At 43.8% G+C, this 18,928-nt stretch overlaps 1 protein-coding gene across 4 annotated transcripts in view; it reads right to left on the bottom strand.

Annotated features, from left to right (window-relative positions):
* The window catches only part of NTRK3 (neurotrophic receptor tyrosine kinase 3), a 416,191-nt gene that overhangs the window by 104,576 nt on the left and 292,687 nt on the right, over nucleotides 1-18,928 (bottom strand). Inside the window, exon 13 of one of the 4 annotated variants that reach the window (XM_035131835.2) lies at nucleotides 12,563-14,107. The exons of the other annotated variants lie outside the window; for them this stretch is intronic. Coding sequence (XP_034987726.1) covers nucleotides 13,986-14,107 — 122 coding nt within the window. The 3' untranslated portion in view covers nucleotides 12,563-13,985. Of the gene's footprint in view, nucleotides 1-12,562; nucleotides 14,108-18,928 lie in introns of those variants that run through there. 4 annotated transcript variants of the gene reach the window in all.

Below are 18,928 nucleotides of genomic sequence, written 5' to 3'. Positions count from 1 at the left end.
CCTTTACAGTGATAATCAGGGTGTTCTTCATATTGAGCTAAGGAAAAACAAGGCCTTAATTGGCCTTAAGAGAGAATGATGGGTTTGGGTTTGGGTTTTTTATTTTTTTACATGATTTTAGACTGTGCATAAAATCTGACTCTGAACATTTACTAGGCATGCAGACACTGGTAAGTGGGTTGGAAGAGAGAACATGTCCTTAGATGAATAGTGTAGCTGCGAATGTAGCAAAGCACTGAGAAACTTGCTGTGGTTGAGTGAATCTCTTCTTGAAAGCTCAGACTTATGTTGCCCAAACTTCTTGCCTTGGAGAACCATTTCCCGCAATGATTTGTCTGCTAAGAAATCTTGTGTGCATCTTCCATAGAACCTTTGTGAATTAGCTATCATTCCGGAAGACTTTTTTCAATACACCTAGGGGGGGGGCAACCAGCCATGCTCATCAGGACTTGCCATTGCCCCAATGAACCGACAACGAATCCCAACAATATGAACTGACAATATGCCCAACACTTTGGTAGAATACTGTTCGGAGGGATCAGAAGGTGTGACGACACACTGCAGGTAAGACATGGTTGTGTGAGTGGGGAATGAAAACAAAACGCATTCCAGGAAAACTTGTCTGCTATTATTGGGCTTCAAGTTAAGGAACGTCTGTCAGGGACTGGATTGAGGAGGAATGGTGGAGACAGCCACCCCCCCCCCTCCTGAACCTCCCCAAGAAGAGGAGGACAGTATAGATTTACAGCAGTAGTTTGCAGAAGGTCATAGTTCACAGACTGCAGAGGGGAGAGGCTGGGAAATATTGGGAGAGCAGCAGGAAGCAGCAGCAGCAGAGGAGAGACAGCTGAAAGACTCAGTGTCTCTAGAAAGCATTCCTGACCCCCTTCCCCCATTCTTCCAGGACCTGGTGGGCATTGAGAGTAGGAGAACAGAAAGCTCAGAGGCAGAAAGCACAGGTCAGCCAGCGAAGGGGTGACATAGAATACAGTGGTTATGAACTTAAGTAGTTACGGAGGTCCATTCTTAAGCTGAAACCGTTGTTATCCTGAGGTGCGCTTTCACTAATGGGGCCTCCTGCTGCACACACGCCTCTGGCATGTGATTTCCGCTCAAATCCTGGGGCAAAGTTCGCAACCAGGAGCGGCTACTTCCAGGTTACTGGAGCTCGTAACATGAAATGTTCAAAACCAGAAGCGTTCATAACCAGAGGTACCACTGTAGGAGGGACTGAGCAAGTGGGACTCTACTTGAAGCAACACCACTATCTAAGAGAGACCACATTCCTTCTTCTCTCTCTGTGAATACTGAATAAAAGATTTGGTAAGAACTCTTTTTGTTTAACTACTTCTTGGCTGCCATCATTGGAGAGATCAGTTTCCCTGAAGCCTGACAACATCTGTTTGTGAGTTTCCAGGGAACTCCAGAACTTCGAGAAGCAAACTAGCTCGGACAAGCAATATGACCATTGCAAGTTTCCCATGTGGAGACCAGAGGTTTCCATCTGCAGGCAATGAGTCTGGTGTTGCCTTTGAGTGCCTGGACTTTATTCCACTCACCTTCCCTGTTTCTGAACCCACATTTCAAACTTTATTTTGCAAACCAAATTAATTTTGGATGGAGTCTGTGTGTGTCAAGAATGAGGTCTTGGTACTTTCCCTCCCCATCAATTAATCTCATGTATGTGAGCAAGCAAACTGGTTTTTTTTTTGGGGGGGGGGAAACATATTCATTATTTATCATCAGTAACAACATGAATATAATCATGACTGGAATATTTTCACACAATTTGACCAGTATGGCTGTTTTCCAGAACGACTCCTAGAACAGTGGTTAACGAAAAAAGGGGAAAGGGGTGGGGAGCAGGAGCATTGCTGCTATTCCAGGATGTGAGAATTCTGGCACAGTGGATGGAACAGGGTGAAGGAGGTGAAAAACATATTTAGCAGTCCCAAGTGATGAATATATATTGCTGGATTGTACTAGTATTATTGCCAACGGAAGACTGAATTTCTGAATGCTCCCTCATTTGAAACATTGCCAGAGAATATGGGATGGTGATTTCTCCCAGGTTCTCATTTCCCCCAGTTTTACCTTCAGTTATCCACATTTCCACATCAGGCTGCTTTTTATTTTATTTTAAGGTCCTAATTAAAAAATTAGCACAGATTTCTCCCAATAAGCACATTCTTGTTTGCAATTTTGCCTAATAAAACATTTTTCCTAAGAAGTTTCTCCCCAATCCAAAGCATTATATATACACATAACCCCTGTACTTAATATATGCATCTTTGCATACATTACCTGGCTGCCAAATTTGAAAAGTGCAAATTTCAGAAGATTTATACATTTTGGTTCATACATTGTTTCAGAATGTGTGAATTGGGTCACTTTGTGAACTGAATTAAATCCCCCCCTTTCCTAATAAAGGGTAAGTCCGGGGGCTTAAGAGTGTATTCTTCTTTCACCTGTTAAATGAGTTACTCACCTGACCAAGTTTTGGACTCATACCCTGTATGGTCTATGGCTCATTCCTGTCATCTATATTCAATCCAAAAATTAATTCTCAAAACAAACGCTGCAGTCATTGCTTATCCCAAATTCAAACAGGATGCAAAGTTGACTTTGGAATTTTGCAAATAGATCCTTCATTTCTCTCGCCTGCTGAATTCATTGTTTGCCGGTTGTCATTTGTGGATTTATAATTCCCTCTTTGCCATCCATTATTTCCAGTGTTTAAGTAATGCAGGGTTGACAGCCACAAGGTAATGCTACTAGTTAGTTAAATATTAAAATAATGGCTTGGGAAGACATGAATTATTGTAAAGTCACATGAAAATAAGGCTCACAAATTGTGCATTTACAAGCCTGAGGCTGCCTGCGGGTCTCTAAGCTGATTTAACAACAGTTCCGTCAACACTTATTTAGGTTGGACTCAATGTTCTGGAACATGGCAGGAGGGGGAAACAACAACAACAAACTACCACTACCCTGCTTCTCACCACTGCTTCCAAGGTCCATTGTGCATAATGACTGTACTTAGGGTTGACACTGATCTGTACAAAGCTATGGGTCTTGAAGTGGTGCAGAGGCATAGAAAGGGGGGGGGGACGGACCGCCCCAGGTGTCATTGCTCAGGGGGGTGACATTCGGTGCACCACCTGCCCATGACTCCCAAGCCTACCCCGAGACATTGATGTGTGTGGGGGGGGGGTGACAAAAAAAAATCCGCACCGGGTACCAGCTGACCTTGCTACGCCTCTGATGTGATGACCTCTGGGGTAGCATGACAGAAGAGACAGATGCTGGCCAGCCCACTGATGATGATGAGAAAGAGGTACAGCAGCCTATGAACTGGTTCAGAAGTTGTCAAGTGGAGCAAAGGGGCCAATGAGGTTTCACCTAGCTTCAGACTCTGCCCTGATTCCACTGTTCTTCCATAGATGGGGAGTGTTTCTGTGTGCAGAAGCATTGAAAGGATGCATTGTCTACTTGCTGCACTGTCTAGGAAAAGGTTTAAACCCCTGCATTTTGTTGACTCCGTGATCCCAAAAACACTTCAGAGACCATGAGGTGGCATAAGTGATAGCGGCATAAGAGGAAGCCCCCTGTGTCAGGCCATTGTTCTGGTCGCATCAGGCCAGTTTGTATCAGGATTTGCAAAGACTGGATTCCTCAAGCATCACTTCACACATACAACTTCACACATGTTTCAAATGCTCCTTAGAAGGAAAAAGAAAATGGTCCATATATAACTTAGGCTTGTTCACATATTCACTCATCTGGAATACTTTTAGAATACTGTGTACTGTTCTAGTCAACTCACCTCAAAAATGTTCTTGCAGAGTTGGAAAAGATTCAGAAAAGGGAAACCAAAACAATCAAGAGGGTGCAGTGACTCAGTTAGGAGGAAAGGTAGCAACATCTGGGATTTTTTATTTAGAGAAAAGGCAAGTAAGAGGTGGCCTGATAGGAGTTTCAAAATTGTACATGGCATAGAGATAGTAGACAGAGAAAGGTTCTCTCTCTCTCTCTCTCTCTCTCTCTCTCTCTCTCTCTCTCTCTCTCTCTCTCTCTCCCCAGAGGCAGTGATGACCATCAATTGGACAAATTCATGTAGGAGAAGGCTATCAATGGTGCTGGCCGTGATGGCTATGCTCTGCTTCCATTGTCAGAGGCAGTAATGCTTCTGAATTACCAGTTGCTGGAAAAGAATGGAGGGGAGAGTTCTGTTGCACCCAGGTCCTGTTTCCCATGGACATCTAGGTGGCCACTGTGAAAGCAGGATGCTGGACTAGATGGGCCATTGGCCCGATTCAGCTGGGCTCTTAATTGTGCGCAGAGATGGGCAATCACACTCAGGAGCAGGGCTATGCATCCAACCCACCCCAATGTTGTGTGTCCCTGTCACTAGGCCTTCTGCTCTCCTCCCAAGGTTCTGTATGAAGATCAGAAAAGGGAACACTAAGGAAGTAGCTGCTCATACATAGGAGTTCCATGGGAGCAGGACATCAACATTATCAGATGTCCTGTTTTTGTGCTCCATCGGGGCACAGAGAGAAGTAGTAGTCTCTACTCTGCTGCTAAACATGAACACCCTACAAACAAGTAAATGTATGAATAGGGTTATTATATAGTCCCGCTACCTCACTACCCTCCCCCCCCTGCCATAAACAAACAGATTATTTCCATTAGTAATGCTCTCAAGCTAACCCTGAGTAGATAAATTTCCCCTTCAGAGAATCTCTGGTCATTACTCTTGCAACTTGTTAAACTTTTATGCTGATTGATTGAGACCTTGGAGGGTTGGCAAATAACAAGGGAAGGAGGGCATCTCTGCTGATTACACAAGCCAGAGCTGGGAATGTTCAAACTAGTAAACAAACAAACCACTCATCAAAAGGGGTGCTGCCCTCCCTCCATCAATTTGTCTTTCACACACTTTTCCGCCGCTCCTTTGAGCCTCTGCCTACCACTTTACCACCATATGAACTACTTTTTATCCCTTTCTAATACCTGACTTTAACCTGAAGCACTTGCAGACTGCACCAAAAGTTCATATCGAAATGAGAGGAAGGTGCTCTGTTGACATTGCCAGAGCTCTGGGGGCTTACGATTGTCTAAGGGTGTGCAAGCCTTCTTGGGAACCTTGATCTTCCCGAATTCCTGGATTCTAAAGGGCAAAGGCAGAAGTCCCAGTGGACACTGGGGCCAAGGGAGGATGGATAAGGCAGGTACATCCTTTTGGATTTCCCCAGAGCAGGTTGGAGGATGTGCCTTTGGAGAATTTGTGAAAAACAACTTCAATATAAACTATCCATATATACTGGAAAACAAACAAGATATAATTTTCTGCGTATTTTCTGGGGATATTCTCTTTCTTTCTGATGTCTTACAATAACTATAATATAATTAGAGCTGTGTGCAAGCGGGAGAGGGGGGACTTCGTAAGCATTTTTCACCTCCTTCCCACAAAACATGCATCACATTTCTTTGTAACTTTGTAACTTTGACACCATTCTACAAAAGGGTGTCAAACTGTTAGCAGGGTGCGGGGAGGAGAAGGAGGAGTTTGGGAAAAGAGGGGATGTGCCCCTGTTGCCAAGGCATCAGAATAAACAGGCCATTTAAAGCCCTAAATGGCCTCGGTCCAGTATACCACCTCCATCATTCTGCCCGGACACTGAGGTCCAGCACCGAGGGCCTTCTGGCGGTTCCCTCATTGCGAGAAGCCAAGTTGCAGGGAACTAGGCAGAGGGCCTTCTCGGTGGTGGCGCCTGCCCTGTGGAATGCCCTCCCAACAGATGTCAAAGAGGAAAACAACTACCAGACTCTTTTAGAAGACATCTGAAGGCAGCCCTGTTCAGGGAGGCTTTTAATGTTTAATAGATTATTGTGTTTTCTTTTTCTGTTGGAAGCCGCCCAGAGTGGCTGGGGAAACCCAGCCAGATGGGCGGGGTATAAATAATAAACAGTTCCCCTTGCCCTGATCCTGCCATGCAAGTCAGTTCATAGTGCGTACAAGGATGTTCAGACATCCACACTTCATTACTGTCATTGGGATGCACGTTCAGGAACACTTCAGATGTGCCTCCCCATACACATTCTTCCCAAACTAGTCATGCATTAGAACTAGATTGCACCAAAACACACTGACAGGTCCCATCACCATTGTAGCCTGCAGCAAAACCGAGACAGAAAGCATCAGCTCAATGATCTGGACAACAAAGAGGTGTTTCCCCCTCTGAGATGGTTTCATTTGCTGTCAATGACATTGTCCCATGGGACAAACACAATTGGTCATGTGGTTCCATGCCATCATCAGGTTCACTATGTGTTCCCTGATTGGTTGAAGTCACAGAGGAAAGTAGGAAGAAGTCCTAAACATGCACTGAAGAAGCGGTAGCATATTGGGGTGGTGAATGAGCCTTTCAATTGGGGAAAGGCCATTAAGGTAACAGAGTTGCTATTGCTGCCTGTATGTCTCCTTCTCCCACCCTCCTCACTGCTACACCATCACCCACTTTTGACATCCCACCTGATACTTCCAATCCCATGTTGATGTAAAATAATAAATCAACATGTGCTACACAGGCCTAGTGTAGGAAGGGTGGGGCAATAACCAGCACTTACCCTGCTACAACCTCAGCTGGGAAGAGGTGGGAGAGGTCGGCAGAGAACAAAACAAGGATCAGAGATAATGCAATACATATTGACTGTTAACTTCTGCAATGTTTTCTTTGGAAAAGAGCTTTTTTCAGCATTTTTATTTTTGCAGTGGATGATAAGTCATATGCTAGCTTGTTCAGAGGCTCAATAAGTTAAGCAGACCAGACAGAGTGGCAACATTCCAGCTTTTCATTGGTGACTCACTGGAGTGTGGAAAGGCCAAAGCTTATTGGCGTAGCATGCAGAAAATCCTGCAATCAGTCTGCAGTTTAAAGGATCTGGTAGCCCAGGGGTGGAGGAATCTCCAACCTGCAGGCCAGTCTTGTTCAGCCATGGAGTTCAATTTGACCTGAGTGACATCAGCTGATAGGCATTTAAGAGAATTACAGTTGATGCCTGCAAAATGCAAGCTTCTTTCTCCCCTCCTCATCACCTGAGGAGAGGGGAGAGGAGAAATAAATGGTTTGCCACCCATACATATGGTTGGCAACAACCCTTGTATTACAGTTCCCAAGCTGGATGTCAGGCACTTGGGAAACTTGCATGATGGATTTTGAGAGGTGGGTGAGACAACCCTCTTCTCAATCATGTGACGTCATAGGGATGTCTTGTGAAGGATAATCAGGTTGTCCCGCTCACCTGTCAAAGATGCCTCATGAGGTAAGGCCAGATGCAGATTTGGCCTCCTGGAGCCAAAAAGACTCCACACCCCGGAAACCCTTGGCCTGTGAACCTGAAGACTCACTGCCAGTCAGAGTAGGCAATACTGAGAGAGATGGACAGCCTGGTATGAGACTGCTTCATATGTTGAAGCATAGCAGACGGCACAGTCACAAGCTGTCTCTACACATGTAAAAGTGTTTGGGTGAAGGAGTGTACACTTGTTGACTTGCGCAACTCAACGGTTGTCTACAGAGACTCTACATCTGCTGAGCATTTCATACGAATAACTGCATGTGTGTAGAGCTCAATTAGTGTGGACACAGGTCCAGTGACAGTACACCTGATGAAAGTAATGTGTGAACACCTCTAGAGTGTAGTAGAGGATAGCATACTCAAGCCCCTGAAAGCAGAGACAGATTTAAGTTTCCAAGTAGGAGAATCTATTTGAGCAGTGGGAACATGGAATTTCAGCAGCAGTAATCTTTAAGGTCCTGTCCTTAACCATTCCCAATTTACCCCAGTGCCAAACTTCCTTATGGATGTGATGATGGGGCTTCCCTTGGAGCCTTCCCTGAACACAGAAATCCATAGTTACTCTACTGTTCACTGCATCTATTCATCAGTCACAGAAGATACCCTAATTAGATGTGAATAGAAGGGAGAAAAGGGTGAAGAAAACCTGCTCTAGGTGCCAGCGGGATGTATAATGTCTGAAAGCCAGCTTTGGACATCAAAAACACCATCAAAAGTAATGTCTTTATTTTTACTCATTAGGGACTAGTGTGAGACAATCAAAACTTCCTATATTTCTCCTGCTCCCATGATATCTGTAGTGAAACTGCTGTTGCAAAATCTTATGATGTCAGTTCAAACAATAACCCATCTTGGATTTTCCCTGAAGTTCTCACGAACCCTCAGAGACAGTGGTAGATTGGCAGCAGTAAAAAGTAGTTTTTGTATCTGATGGCTCACGTAGCCAGTGAAAAACTTCTTTCCAGCTTGGTATGACACACAGACAAGAAGGGCCTTTAATATCATCCCTGATGCATCTCAATATCCTTCTCCACTCTAGGGAGAAAAAAGGGAGTAGTCTCTGGGTGACATGAATTTAACTTTATCTATGAACAACTTTCCATCTACACATCACAGTTGAAGGCTACTGTCCTCCATTCTGACACAGCCTTCTAGGGATATTTTAAAACTCTAGCAAGGCCTCAAGGAAAAACAAAATAATCAACAGAAACATCTCAGACCCCTTAAGTAACAAGAATATGCATAGCTGAAGACAGCTTGAGAGTTGTGGCTCGATAAGGCCAACCAACTAAAGAAGAAAACTCAAAATTCCTCTGCCACTTTAAAAAGGACATGTCCTCTTCTGCCCAAGTTGCTTCTTGCAACCATCTTTTACCTCTATAGATAGCTTCTTCAGCCAACTGCTGACCTGTGATTATGTGACTGGCTTGAGTTGGCTCCAAATAGTTGTCCAAAGCAACACATGAAGTTAATGTGATTGTTCCCCTACAGTCAAAATTGTTAGAGGGATTTTGAAGGAAGTCAAATAAGAATTTTGGTACAAGCAATGGACCTTTCTCAAGGAAGGCCTCACACATCAAATGATCATTGCCAGATTTCACTTAAGAAGAAATTCACAGCTACTATGCGGGGTTAGGGCTCCTCCTTTGTTCAGCTCATCTGTTGTTCTGCTGCCCCACAAGGCACTGCTAGGCCAGAATAAGATACATAACTATTTTTTTGGAAAATAAGTTGGAACTATCAATCAATATTCTGCACATCCACTAATTTCTCCTGTTGGTAAGAAAGATACCAGTTGCCCATATAATTGCAGGTGAGATTATTTTTTTTAATTAAAAAAATCATGCATCTCTAGTCCATGTAATCTCCCTACTGTTGGCATCCCTAAGCCACTCTGAAAAAAAAGAAGAGGAAGAAGAAGGGTTCAAATATGGTTTACACACAAATGTCCATTGCTGGCTGATAGAAAAATTGCAACGACTTGCACACATGTGAAAACTCACCAGCAATTATTTACATGAAACTTTGGTATTGCTACTCATCATTATCCTGCTTACTAGAATGCCTGAACCAAGTTTTCATCATTATGTAAAAGGAACCATCTTATGGAAAAGAATCCATCTCAGAGATGCACTTACTGTAGCTGTGTAGGACCATAAACCCTCGCAATCTTGGTACAATTGACCCTTGTAACATTTTCACCACATTATCACAATGCTACAATTTGAACCTACCATAACTCGGGAAAAGGTTATGAAATTTTACTTCCAAGTGTGATTGGCTGGTTGAGGTCCCTAGAACAGGAGAATTGGCTCAATGGTTAGTGACCGTTCCTCCTCAGTGAGATGACATGGATTAACTGTCCCCAACATTGAGTCATCAGGTGCTGTTGGACTACAACTTCAATCATCCCCAGCTACCATGGTCAATGGTTACTGATAGTTTTAGTACAAAAATAGCTGAGGATCCAAGGTTGGGCAAATAAAACTTTCCATTCATTCATCATTCTTGAAGACATTATAAGAGCCAAGAAGAACTCCAGAGGGGCCCCTTTGCCTGGCCAGCTAAGAAACCCTCTGGAAGACTCAACAACTGCACTGATTTGAAACTGTGTAAACTACCTTAATGAATTAGCTTATTTTATCTGCATAAATTAGCTTTATTACTTTACCAGCACAATCTTAGCCCACTGGTGATTAATTACAGCTCTATTTCACTCTGCTTGACAACAGCATCTCCTCACAATGCAATGCCTTTCATTGGACTCTGTTCACACATTCAACTGCTAGTCAGCAACTGTCGAGTTATTGAGTGGTGTATACATGTCTGTGTGGACCAACTCAAAGGTCAAATAGCATCCGCCACCTGACAAATAATTTCATTTCTCCCTACAGCACATGCCATTTGGCTTCTGTAGCAATGATGAGAAAAGACACGTCATTGGGAATTTTATTGATTTGTTTTGCTTTCAAAAGGAAAGACTCCGTGCAGCAGTTTAATTAGAAAATAAAGTGTTTATTAAGAAACTAGACATCAAAGACCCCTAGAGTCTCTGTGAAAGGGGATGTTCCCATTTTCATAGCACAAGATGACAGACATGGTATAAGAGAAGAGAAATGATCAGGGGTGGAGGAGTCTCGTTGGTGGGAAATGAGGTAATGATTTACAATAATTAAAATCAGGAACAACTTTTCCTTTAAAACTTGCGACGTAAAGCCACCAATTGCAAGTGCCCAAGGCCTGGACCTCCTACCCACCCTGCCCCACTTTTCAGCGTTAAGGAACTACCAGAGACTTTTCCACTGCTCAAGACAGTCCTTCCAAAACTACATGGTGAGAATTGTGTCAAAAGAAATAAATCCAACCGTTCAAGACTAGTGTGAGTTCAGCAGATCTGAGTAGGGCATCTGTTGACTCTCTGCATCACACCTTGGGAGAAGGCAAGGTCAGAGCAATCAAGTTTCTGCTGGGGGTGTTCGAATTTGGCCAAGTTTCTGCTATGGGTGTGATTGGGGGGGGGGGAAGCTGCTGCTGATGCAGACACAAAGCAGCCATAACTTCCTGATGGCTCTCTGTGCGAGTCACTGTTCTCAGCCTAATACCCCAAACCAGGCATCCCCAAACTTCAGCCCTCCAGATGTTTTGGACTACAACCCCCATCTTCCCCGACCACTGGTCTTGTTAGCTAGGGAACATGGGAGTTGTAGGCCAAAACATCTGGAGGGCCGCAGTTTGGGGATGCCTGCCCCAAACAGTGACCCACACAAAGTAGGAGTAGTTTCCTCTGCAGGTGTTTAGCTGTTACCTTTTAAACAAAAATATTTCTTATCTGGTAAAAGACAAAACTGTGCTTCCAGTTTTAATTCAGAGTACACAATCGATCTTGGAAGTATGAGAAACAACAATCAGCCACACTTCCATTTGTTCCATGATCTCTAGTTACAGGTTTGAGAGGTTCTTTTCTTTTCTTTTCTTTTCTTTTGTTCTGCCACTTTCCCTGGGAAAACCCAGCTGAGAAAAACATCAATTCACAGAAAACCCAATTGCCGTTTGCTTTGGTGGGTTTTCTTAGGGAAAGCGGTAAGACAGAAGAAGAACTTCTCAGACTCGTGACTAGGAATCATGGGACAAATGGGAGTGTAGACGAGCCTTAAGTTGATCACAGTGAGAGAGAAAAATGTAATGGTGTTCCTGAAAATTTGTAATACCAACACCAGGACAGGTTGAGTTAGCCTCAGATCTGGGTTGAGAAACAACAACAAGCAAGACAAATGGTCCTGTGAAAGAAACCCAAACTGGAGATTAGGCCCACATTCTTTCCCAGCATTCTCTGCTTTGACAAAGAGCCTCTCAGAATTACGCTTTGGTTAACATTTTGGTTGCTTTGTTTCTTATTTAATTCCAACCAAATCCACTCCTCCAGTCTTGAAAAGGAGGCAAATGTGTGTGTCTACACCAGGCATCTCCAAACTGCGGCCCTCCAGATGTTTTGGCCTACAACTCCCATGATCCCTAGCTAACAGGACCAGTGGTCGGGGAAGATGGGAATTGAAGTCCAAAACATCTGGAGGGCCAAAGTTTGGGGGTGTCTGGTCTACACTGTCATCTCATTAAAACTGCTAGCTTTATATTTGGGCTCCAGTTCACTCTGTTATCTGTGCAAACTGGCTGGCAAAAGACAGAATAAAGTGATGCATGGCTTTCGAGAAGTATCCTGAGGAGAAATTTGAAGAGAACATCCCAGCAGATGCATGAAAGGGCATCGCCAAAAACTTAATGCTGGTGGAATGTCCTCAGCTCTGGTACCCTCAAGCTTCAAAATCTCCCCCCCCCCCCCGCCTATGAAGTTACCAACTAGAATGAGCAATTTCGGAAACTACATAATATGGAGAGAGCATTTGAGAAAATTGATGTCTCCATCGCTCATGGGCTGATAAGAGACCTCATGATCCTCTATCACCTGCTGGAATCCTGCAAATTGTTTAACAGAAGGCCTGCCTGTGTTTAACAGATTTGCATAAGTAAATTTTCTTCTAAGCATGTTCAACCTGGAATCTGAAGGGGTGGGGAGAGAACTCTATCTACTCTTGGTCATTTCATAGAACACATACTTACCAGATAGAGGTTCTTTAAAAAAAAAAAAAAAACTCCTGAGAGTAGTATTCAAGGATTGGTTACCCTTCCACTCCCACCATTATGAGAAGTTTTGGGGATGTAGTTAAAATGATAAGAAGAAAGGAATGTGTCTACATATAGATATTAATATTGATCCAAGTCCAGAATCAATATTTGTGTTTATGTCAGAGAAAAAGCAACGAAATTTTGACTCAGATTCCCCTTTGCTTAATTTGTATGCCTTGAGCCAACCATTTGGTGTGCACAACAGAATTATAATACATCTCTAACTCGGTGAAAAAGAAATGGGAGGTTATGGTGGTGGAAGGAGGTGTTCAGGAAGGCAAAAGAGACTACTGGTTTGCAGATTGGGGGTGGAAAAATACACTTGCGTGACCTTCCACGCTTCCCTTTCTCTGCCCTAGAACCTATTGGCGTATCACTGACTGGCATCAGTACACCTCATCCATCCAGGTGTGAAGTCCAGGAGAGCCCCACCTATGCCCTACACCTCCCGCCTCCAGGTAAAGCCATTATACAAGCAGCAGGGAAGAGGCTGGTGTACAAAAAAAAAATGGAACACTGAGATAGCTGAAGAGAGGCTCTAACACACAAAACGCACGCGCACACACAAACAGAAAGATCCTCCTAGGACATTTGTAATTTTTTTTTAAAAAAAACCAACAAACAAACCAAACCCCAAACCCAAAGCCACTGGTATCTTTTCCTCCAGGTAGGGTAGCAGAACTTCTCCATCATCACAAAAAAAAACCACCCATCGTTTCTGTGTAACAGCTTGGGGCTAGGTGGACGGAGGGGTGGGGGGACAGAAGTGGGATGGAGGGGGGCTGGCGTTGTTCTTACCAAGGGTCTTCACTCTGTTAAAGCATCTTCTGTACTCCCCATCTTCTCTTCCACGGGGGGCATCTCCCATGACCTGGCCACCACCATGAGTGACTGATCTAGCAGGCGGCCTTAACAGAATGTTGTGATGTCACAAGGATTCCAGGTGGGAAGGGCCACAGCTAAAGTTGCTGGACTTCAATTGGTCGGTTTCGTTCCTTTTTTTAAAAAAATTTTTTAAAGCAAAGTGCAACTGCTAGGATGACGCCTTCAAGGTTCTTTACTTAAAAAAAGAAACTTTTTTTGTTTTTGTTTTGTTGCTCTGCTTTGCTCTTGTTGTGCCTTGGAAACACCGTGACCAACGGAGGGAAAGAACACAGTGACCAACAGAGGAGGAGAATAACCCTGTGATCTGGTGACAGAAAAATAATGATATATATAACCCCTTGGTCTTTTTCAGCGTGGTGCAGACTGAGGTCCAGTCCCACAAGGCGGCGGCTTTGATCCATATACAGACCGCAGTCTCCCACTGTGTCCCACAGCGATCAAAGGGCACAGTCAACAAACTTGACATCAGAACAATGAAACCTTTCAGGGAGGTTTTTGATTTGATATGTTTTTGTCTTTGTTTTTTTTTGCTTTGCACCGTTGTTTGTGATTTTTTAAAAGCCATGACGTCCTTTGCTGAAATAAACACTGACATCCTCAACATAAATGCCATGGTGGTTAAGAGGATTAGAATGTCCAGGAAGGGTTATTGGATTCAACATAATTTCTCTGAAACCTAAAGCAGGGAAAGGGGGTATGGGAGACAAAAGGGGGGGGGAGAAAACACAGAGAAGAGAAAAAAGAAAAAAAGGGGGGGATAAAGCAATCCCACAAAATAAAGATCCAAACTAGAAAAGAACAGAGAGATAGTGACATACATGTAATTGTTTTCAAAAGAACTAAAAGGAATAAAAGTAGCTACTGCTACCTTCCCCCTCCTATCAGATTAAAATTAAAAGCTGCATTGAGCAGGGCACATTCTGAATTAGAGGAGGGAGATAAGAGGCTTGCCTTCTTTACTTTCCATTTCTCTGGGTTGCATCCAACAAAATTTTACTCAAGGCAGACCCATTATAATGAACCAAAGTTCACCATTCCTATTAATTTCAACCAGTCTACTTTGAGCGAAACATAATTGGACACAACCCTCCTGCCACGCCTTCACTTTAAACCTGCCATTCTTCCAACATGGAACTCAAGATGGCATGTATAGGATTCCCTGGGTGTTTTCCAGATGAGCAATGACTTACCCTAGACCTGCTTAGTTTCAGCAAAGTGGTGGTGCTATATATTTATTTACACATATGAACCATCCTGTTCCCAGGGGTGGGGATGGGGGATACCTTTCAACTGTGCTCAGAAACCAGCCTTGGGTAAGCAGCACCACAAGACATATTTAGTGGGACCTCTCAGTTTGACACCTTCCTTAGTGAATTCATTTCTTATTAAATGACCTGAATGGGCCTGAGCTTTCATTGCTTCCCTTTGCTCCATGGTGGCCTGCAAGAGCAACCACCTATGTCAGGCATGTCAAACCTGCGGCCCTCCAGATGTTTTGGCCTACAACTCCCATGATCCCTAGCTAGCAGGACCAGTGGTTGGGGAAGATGGGAATTGTAGTCCAAAACATCTGGAGGGCTGCAGGTTTGACATGCCTGATCTATGTGATCACATTTGGGCAGTTGGGGGTACAGAATTGTGTTCTCAGAGGGCAACCTGACAACTCGCTCAGAGAGACCCCAAATCCTTGAGGATGAGTCCATGCAGAGATCTCATTCACCCCTTTTGTAGGCATGATGTGGACTGCTTCCATGTTCTCAACATGCCTGCAGTCATAAAATTTAACACGGCAATATGTGGTGACTTTTTGAGTAATCCTTTCCACACTTTGAGTGGGAACAATTGCTATGTAAATAAGCAATATGTATAGCCACATCTTGGATGCCATTGCACCTATTGGTAATAATCTGGAAATGTCCCCTCATGCTTACAAAGGAGTTATTTTATGTGACCAAGCCTAGCCTTGTAAATAAGTCTATATTTGTTTCACCTGTATGCTATGAAACTTGTTTTCTCAGATCATAACCTCTAATTTCATCTACTTACTAAGTAGAGCGCACACTTAAACTATCTACAGGTGTCTCTGGTTTATGTCAACTGGAGATGTTGGGACCGAGATGTTGCTGGACTCCAACTCCCACCAGCCCCAAGCAGCACAGCCAATAGGCAGGGGTGATGGAAAAGGTAGCCAAGCAACATTGGGAAGATCATGTCCTAGAGGTCACCTGTGCACTATAGTTAGTTGACTGGCAAATTACTCTCTTTGTTGTTGAACTGGCTCTTAATTTTGCTAGAGTGTTATGGGTTTCTGGATTCTGAATGTTTCAGTAATTGGAGAGCAATATAAAATGACTGTAAAAGTTAGCTAACTTTTACAGCACCTATAATGGACATCTAAATTGAAAATGCAGCTCCAGGTTAAAACAAACAAAATTTTATGTTTCATGGTTTGCTGCTAGATCCCTAGAACAGCGGCTGTCTCACTTGGTCCACTACCCTCTTCCATGCTATAAATTCCTTTTTCAATTGACATAAATCTCATGTACCTGTCTGAACCTATTTGAAATGTTGGAAGTGATCCCAGAATGGGTAGGGTGGTCCCATCTTTCCCTGCACCAAAGTCTGCTTGGGATAAGGCAGGTGAGGGGAACCGTTAGCCCTCCAGATATTGCTGAACTACAACTCCCATTAAGGATGCCCAATGACCAGGGATGATGGGAGTTGAAGTTCAGCAACATCTGGAAGGCCCAAGGTCCCATACCCAGTTAGATGGGGAGCAGGTAGAAAAAATTCTAATGCTTATGGCAAACACTGCTGACTTCTGAAAGAACAGGCAAACTTGATTAGGAAAAGGTTGCAGAGCATTATTGTAATGCAGAAGTTCACAGGATCAGTTCCGGACATCTCCAGTTAGGGCTTGGAGAGATCCCTGTTTGAAACCCCGGAGAACCACTGCCAGTCAGAGTAGACAGTATTGAATTTGAAGGACCTGTGGGTCAGACTCAGTGTGAAGCAGCTTCCTATGATCGTATTGATCCATATTTGGTGGCAAATAATTTGGCCTTTGCATTGGGGTGGTTGTACCTCTTAGGAGAATAAATTGAGGGCTGAGATGATCCTGTGTGTCACCTTCGCTGTTGGGAGAGGTCTACCCAAACATTGGTCAATCATTTCTTAACGATACCCTGCCAACATCATAACCTGCAGAATTTTTCCTGACTATTATTTGAGCATTTTCACACGTGAGACTTCGGTGGCCTTTTACAATTCCTGCGCCTGTAACACAAATATAAAAATTATATTGCCTAAAGAGTTCTGGCAGAACTCCCTCTCTTGTAATAGTAGAGCTTTGGGCTTGCTTGTCAATTGGCAATAGTTTCAGAGCAGACAAAAGGAGGAGCTTGTTCACACAAAGCATATATAACAATATGGCCTACGGTAATGGCCAATGGGTTAGAAGGCTTCAAAAAGAATTAGAGAAATTCTTTAGAGGGTTGACCAATGGTTATTTCTCACGACAGCCAAATCAAACTTTTATATCCAAAGGCAGTATACCTCTGAATTTCCAGTGTTGGGACAAACTTCAGAAAGCCACCTCCCTCGAAGGGTGTATATGGGGCTTGGGGGGGGGATTCTTATTGGTTCTCAAGTGAAGGGGAATTATACTCTGTAATCAGGGTAACAATCCCACCGGAACCTTTAATCAGTTACAGAAAAACAGATTATGTCGCTGCACAGTATGCAATAAGGATGATGTGTAATTTGACCCTTAGTCCAATGCAGCAAGGATCTTTTATTTTCATTCAGCGTATCTTAGAAGCTCTTGGAAATTTTCCTTTGATTGCTTTGCAACAAAATGTGGTCTCTACATTTCATAAATTGATAATAATGTGTTCACATCTTAAACTTCACCCCTACCCCCTATACTAAAGATCATTTGCATGTGTACAATGAAAGCAGGAGGCTCAAAGGTAATTCTAGTACCACGTGTGAAAATGCTCTTACGCTTCCCCTTACAGATTCCTCACAAATTATCCTGATACCCAGTTTTGCTTCGTATGGATCAGAAACCAAGATGGCTCTTGCTTGGCTCAAATAATTTTTTCACCGTATGTGAGATCAGCAATCTTACCAATAGGCTGGGGTTTGGTATAAGTGAATGTCTCCCACTGCCTACTTAGAAATCTAAAAGTTACCAATAGTCACAGCTAGAGAATATGGTAAGGGAATCTTTCCCCAGATCTTCTTTAAAAAAAAGGTGTACATGAAACTGTAATTCAAATTAAGGCCAAAGAAGGGTAGGGATTTAAATTGAGGATGATTTGGTTCAGGAAACCTGTGTGAATGCTGCATTTCTGTTCTGAATTGAGATCTCTTCCCACTCAGCCACATATAACATTTTTTATATATAAAATAGCATAACCCAAAAGGTGATGGACCTCCCAACATGACAACTAGGTTGGGCCTTGATTTTGCAAAACTTCATCGAAAACAAAGCTGTCCATGTATTGTTGTGTTGTTTTAAAAAAACAAGGATTTTTTTTTCCCAAAAGGGGAAAATGGAAGAAAATGTCCACACCGTACCTGAAGGCCCAAAGCTATCCAAACCATAATGAAAATTATGAAAATGTCCGGGCATGTTGGGCAAGGAGAGGGTTTGTTCCTTTCCCTCTTTGCCAGTTGCTGGAGACGACATTCTCGCCAATAATGAAACAGAGGCGAAGCATGAATATGGAAGGTTTTGACGACTGCTGATGGAGACAAAGGACTGAGGTTGGGTTGAGGTTGGTCTACACATCATGAAACAAATCCTAAACAACAGGAAGGCAGTGGCTGGAGGGGGGAGGCTGGAAGGACAGGTGAAATGATGCTGCTTGTCACAGAGAGCTCACTATGCCCCTTGGCCCTAGCTGCTCACCTTCTCAACAGTTCTAACACATCTTCCCCTGCCTTCTCTGCCCCTGCTCCCACTTTTTCTGGATTTCTATCTCTCCATTCTTAAATGCAAAGAAAGAGGCACTTCATCTCACTTTATAGAGAAGGGGTGGGGAACTGTTTTGACCCCCAGGGCCACAATCTTTTCTGGACCACTTTCTGTGGCTCACATGCCCAGGGGCGTAGCGAGGCGCCACAACTCCCAAGGCGGCAAATTGCCAAGCACCTGGGTGGGCGCGGCATCGCTACATAACAACACATGTGTGTTACGTAATGACACATGCGTCGTTACGTGGAGGGGTATCGCCCCCCGCGCCTTCAAAGCTGCGCGCCTTGCTCCAACTACAAACTCCAGGTAAAAAGCCTGTGGGGGGCAGCGATACCGCACTACGTAACACGCATGCGCAGCGGGATGCTGTGCATGTGTCGTTACATGGCAGGGTATCGCTGCCCCCCGCACCTCCAAAGCCGCACGCCTTGCTCCAGCTACAAAACTCCAGGTAAAAAGCCTGCTCAGCGCGGCGTGCCCGTCGTGCTGAGCGGGCTTTTTACCTGGAGTTTG

The sequence above is a fragment of the Zootoca vivipara genome, chromosome 14 (assembly GCF_963506605.1).
Source record: "Zootoca vivipara chromosome 14, rZooViv1.1, whole genome shotgun sequence".
Taxonomy (NCBI): domain Eukaryota; kingdom Metazoa; phylum Chordata; class Lepidosauria; order Squamata; family Lacertidae; genus Zootoca; species Zootoca vivipara.
This window is presented reverse-complemented; position numbering and strand designations above follow the sequence as displayed.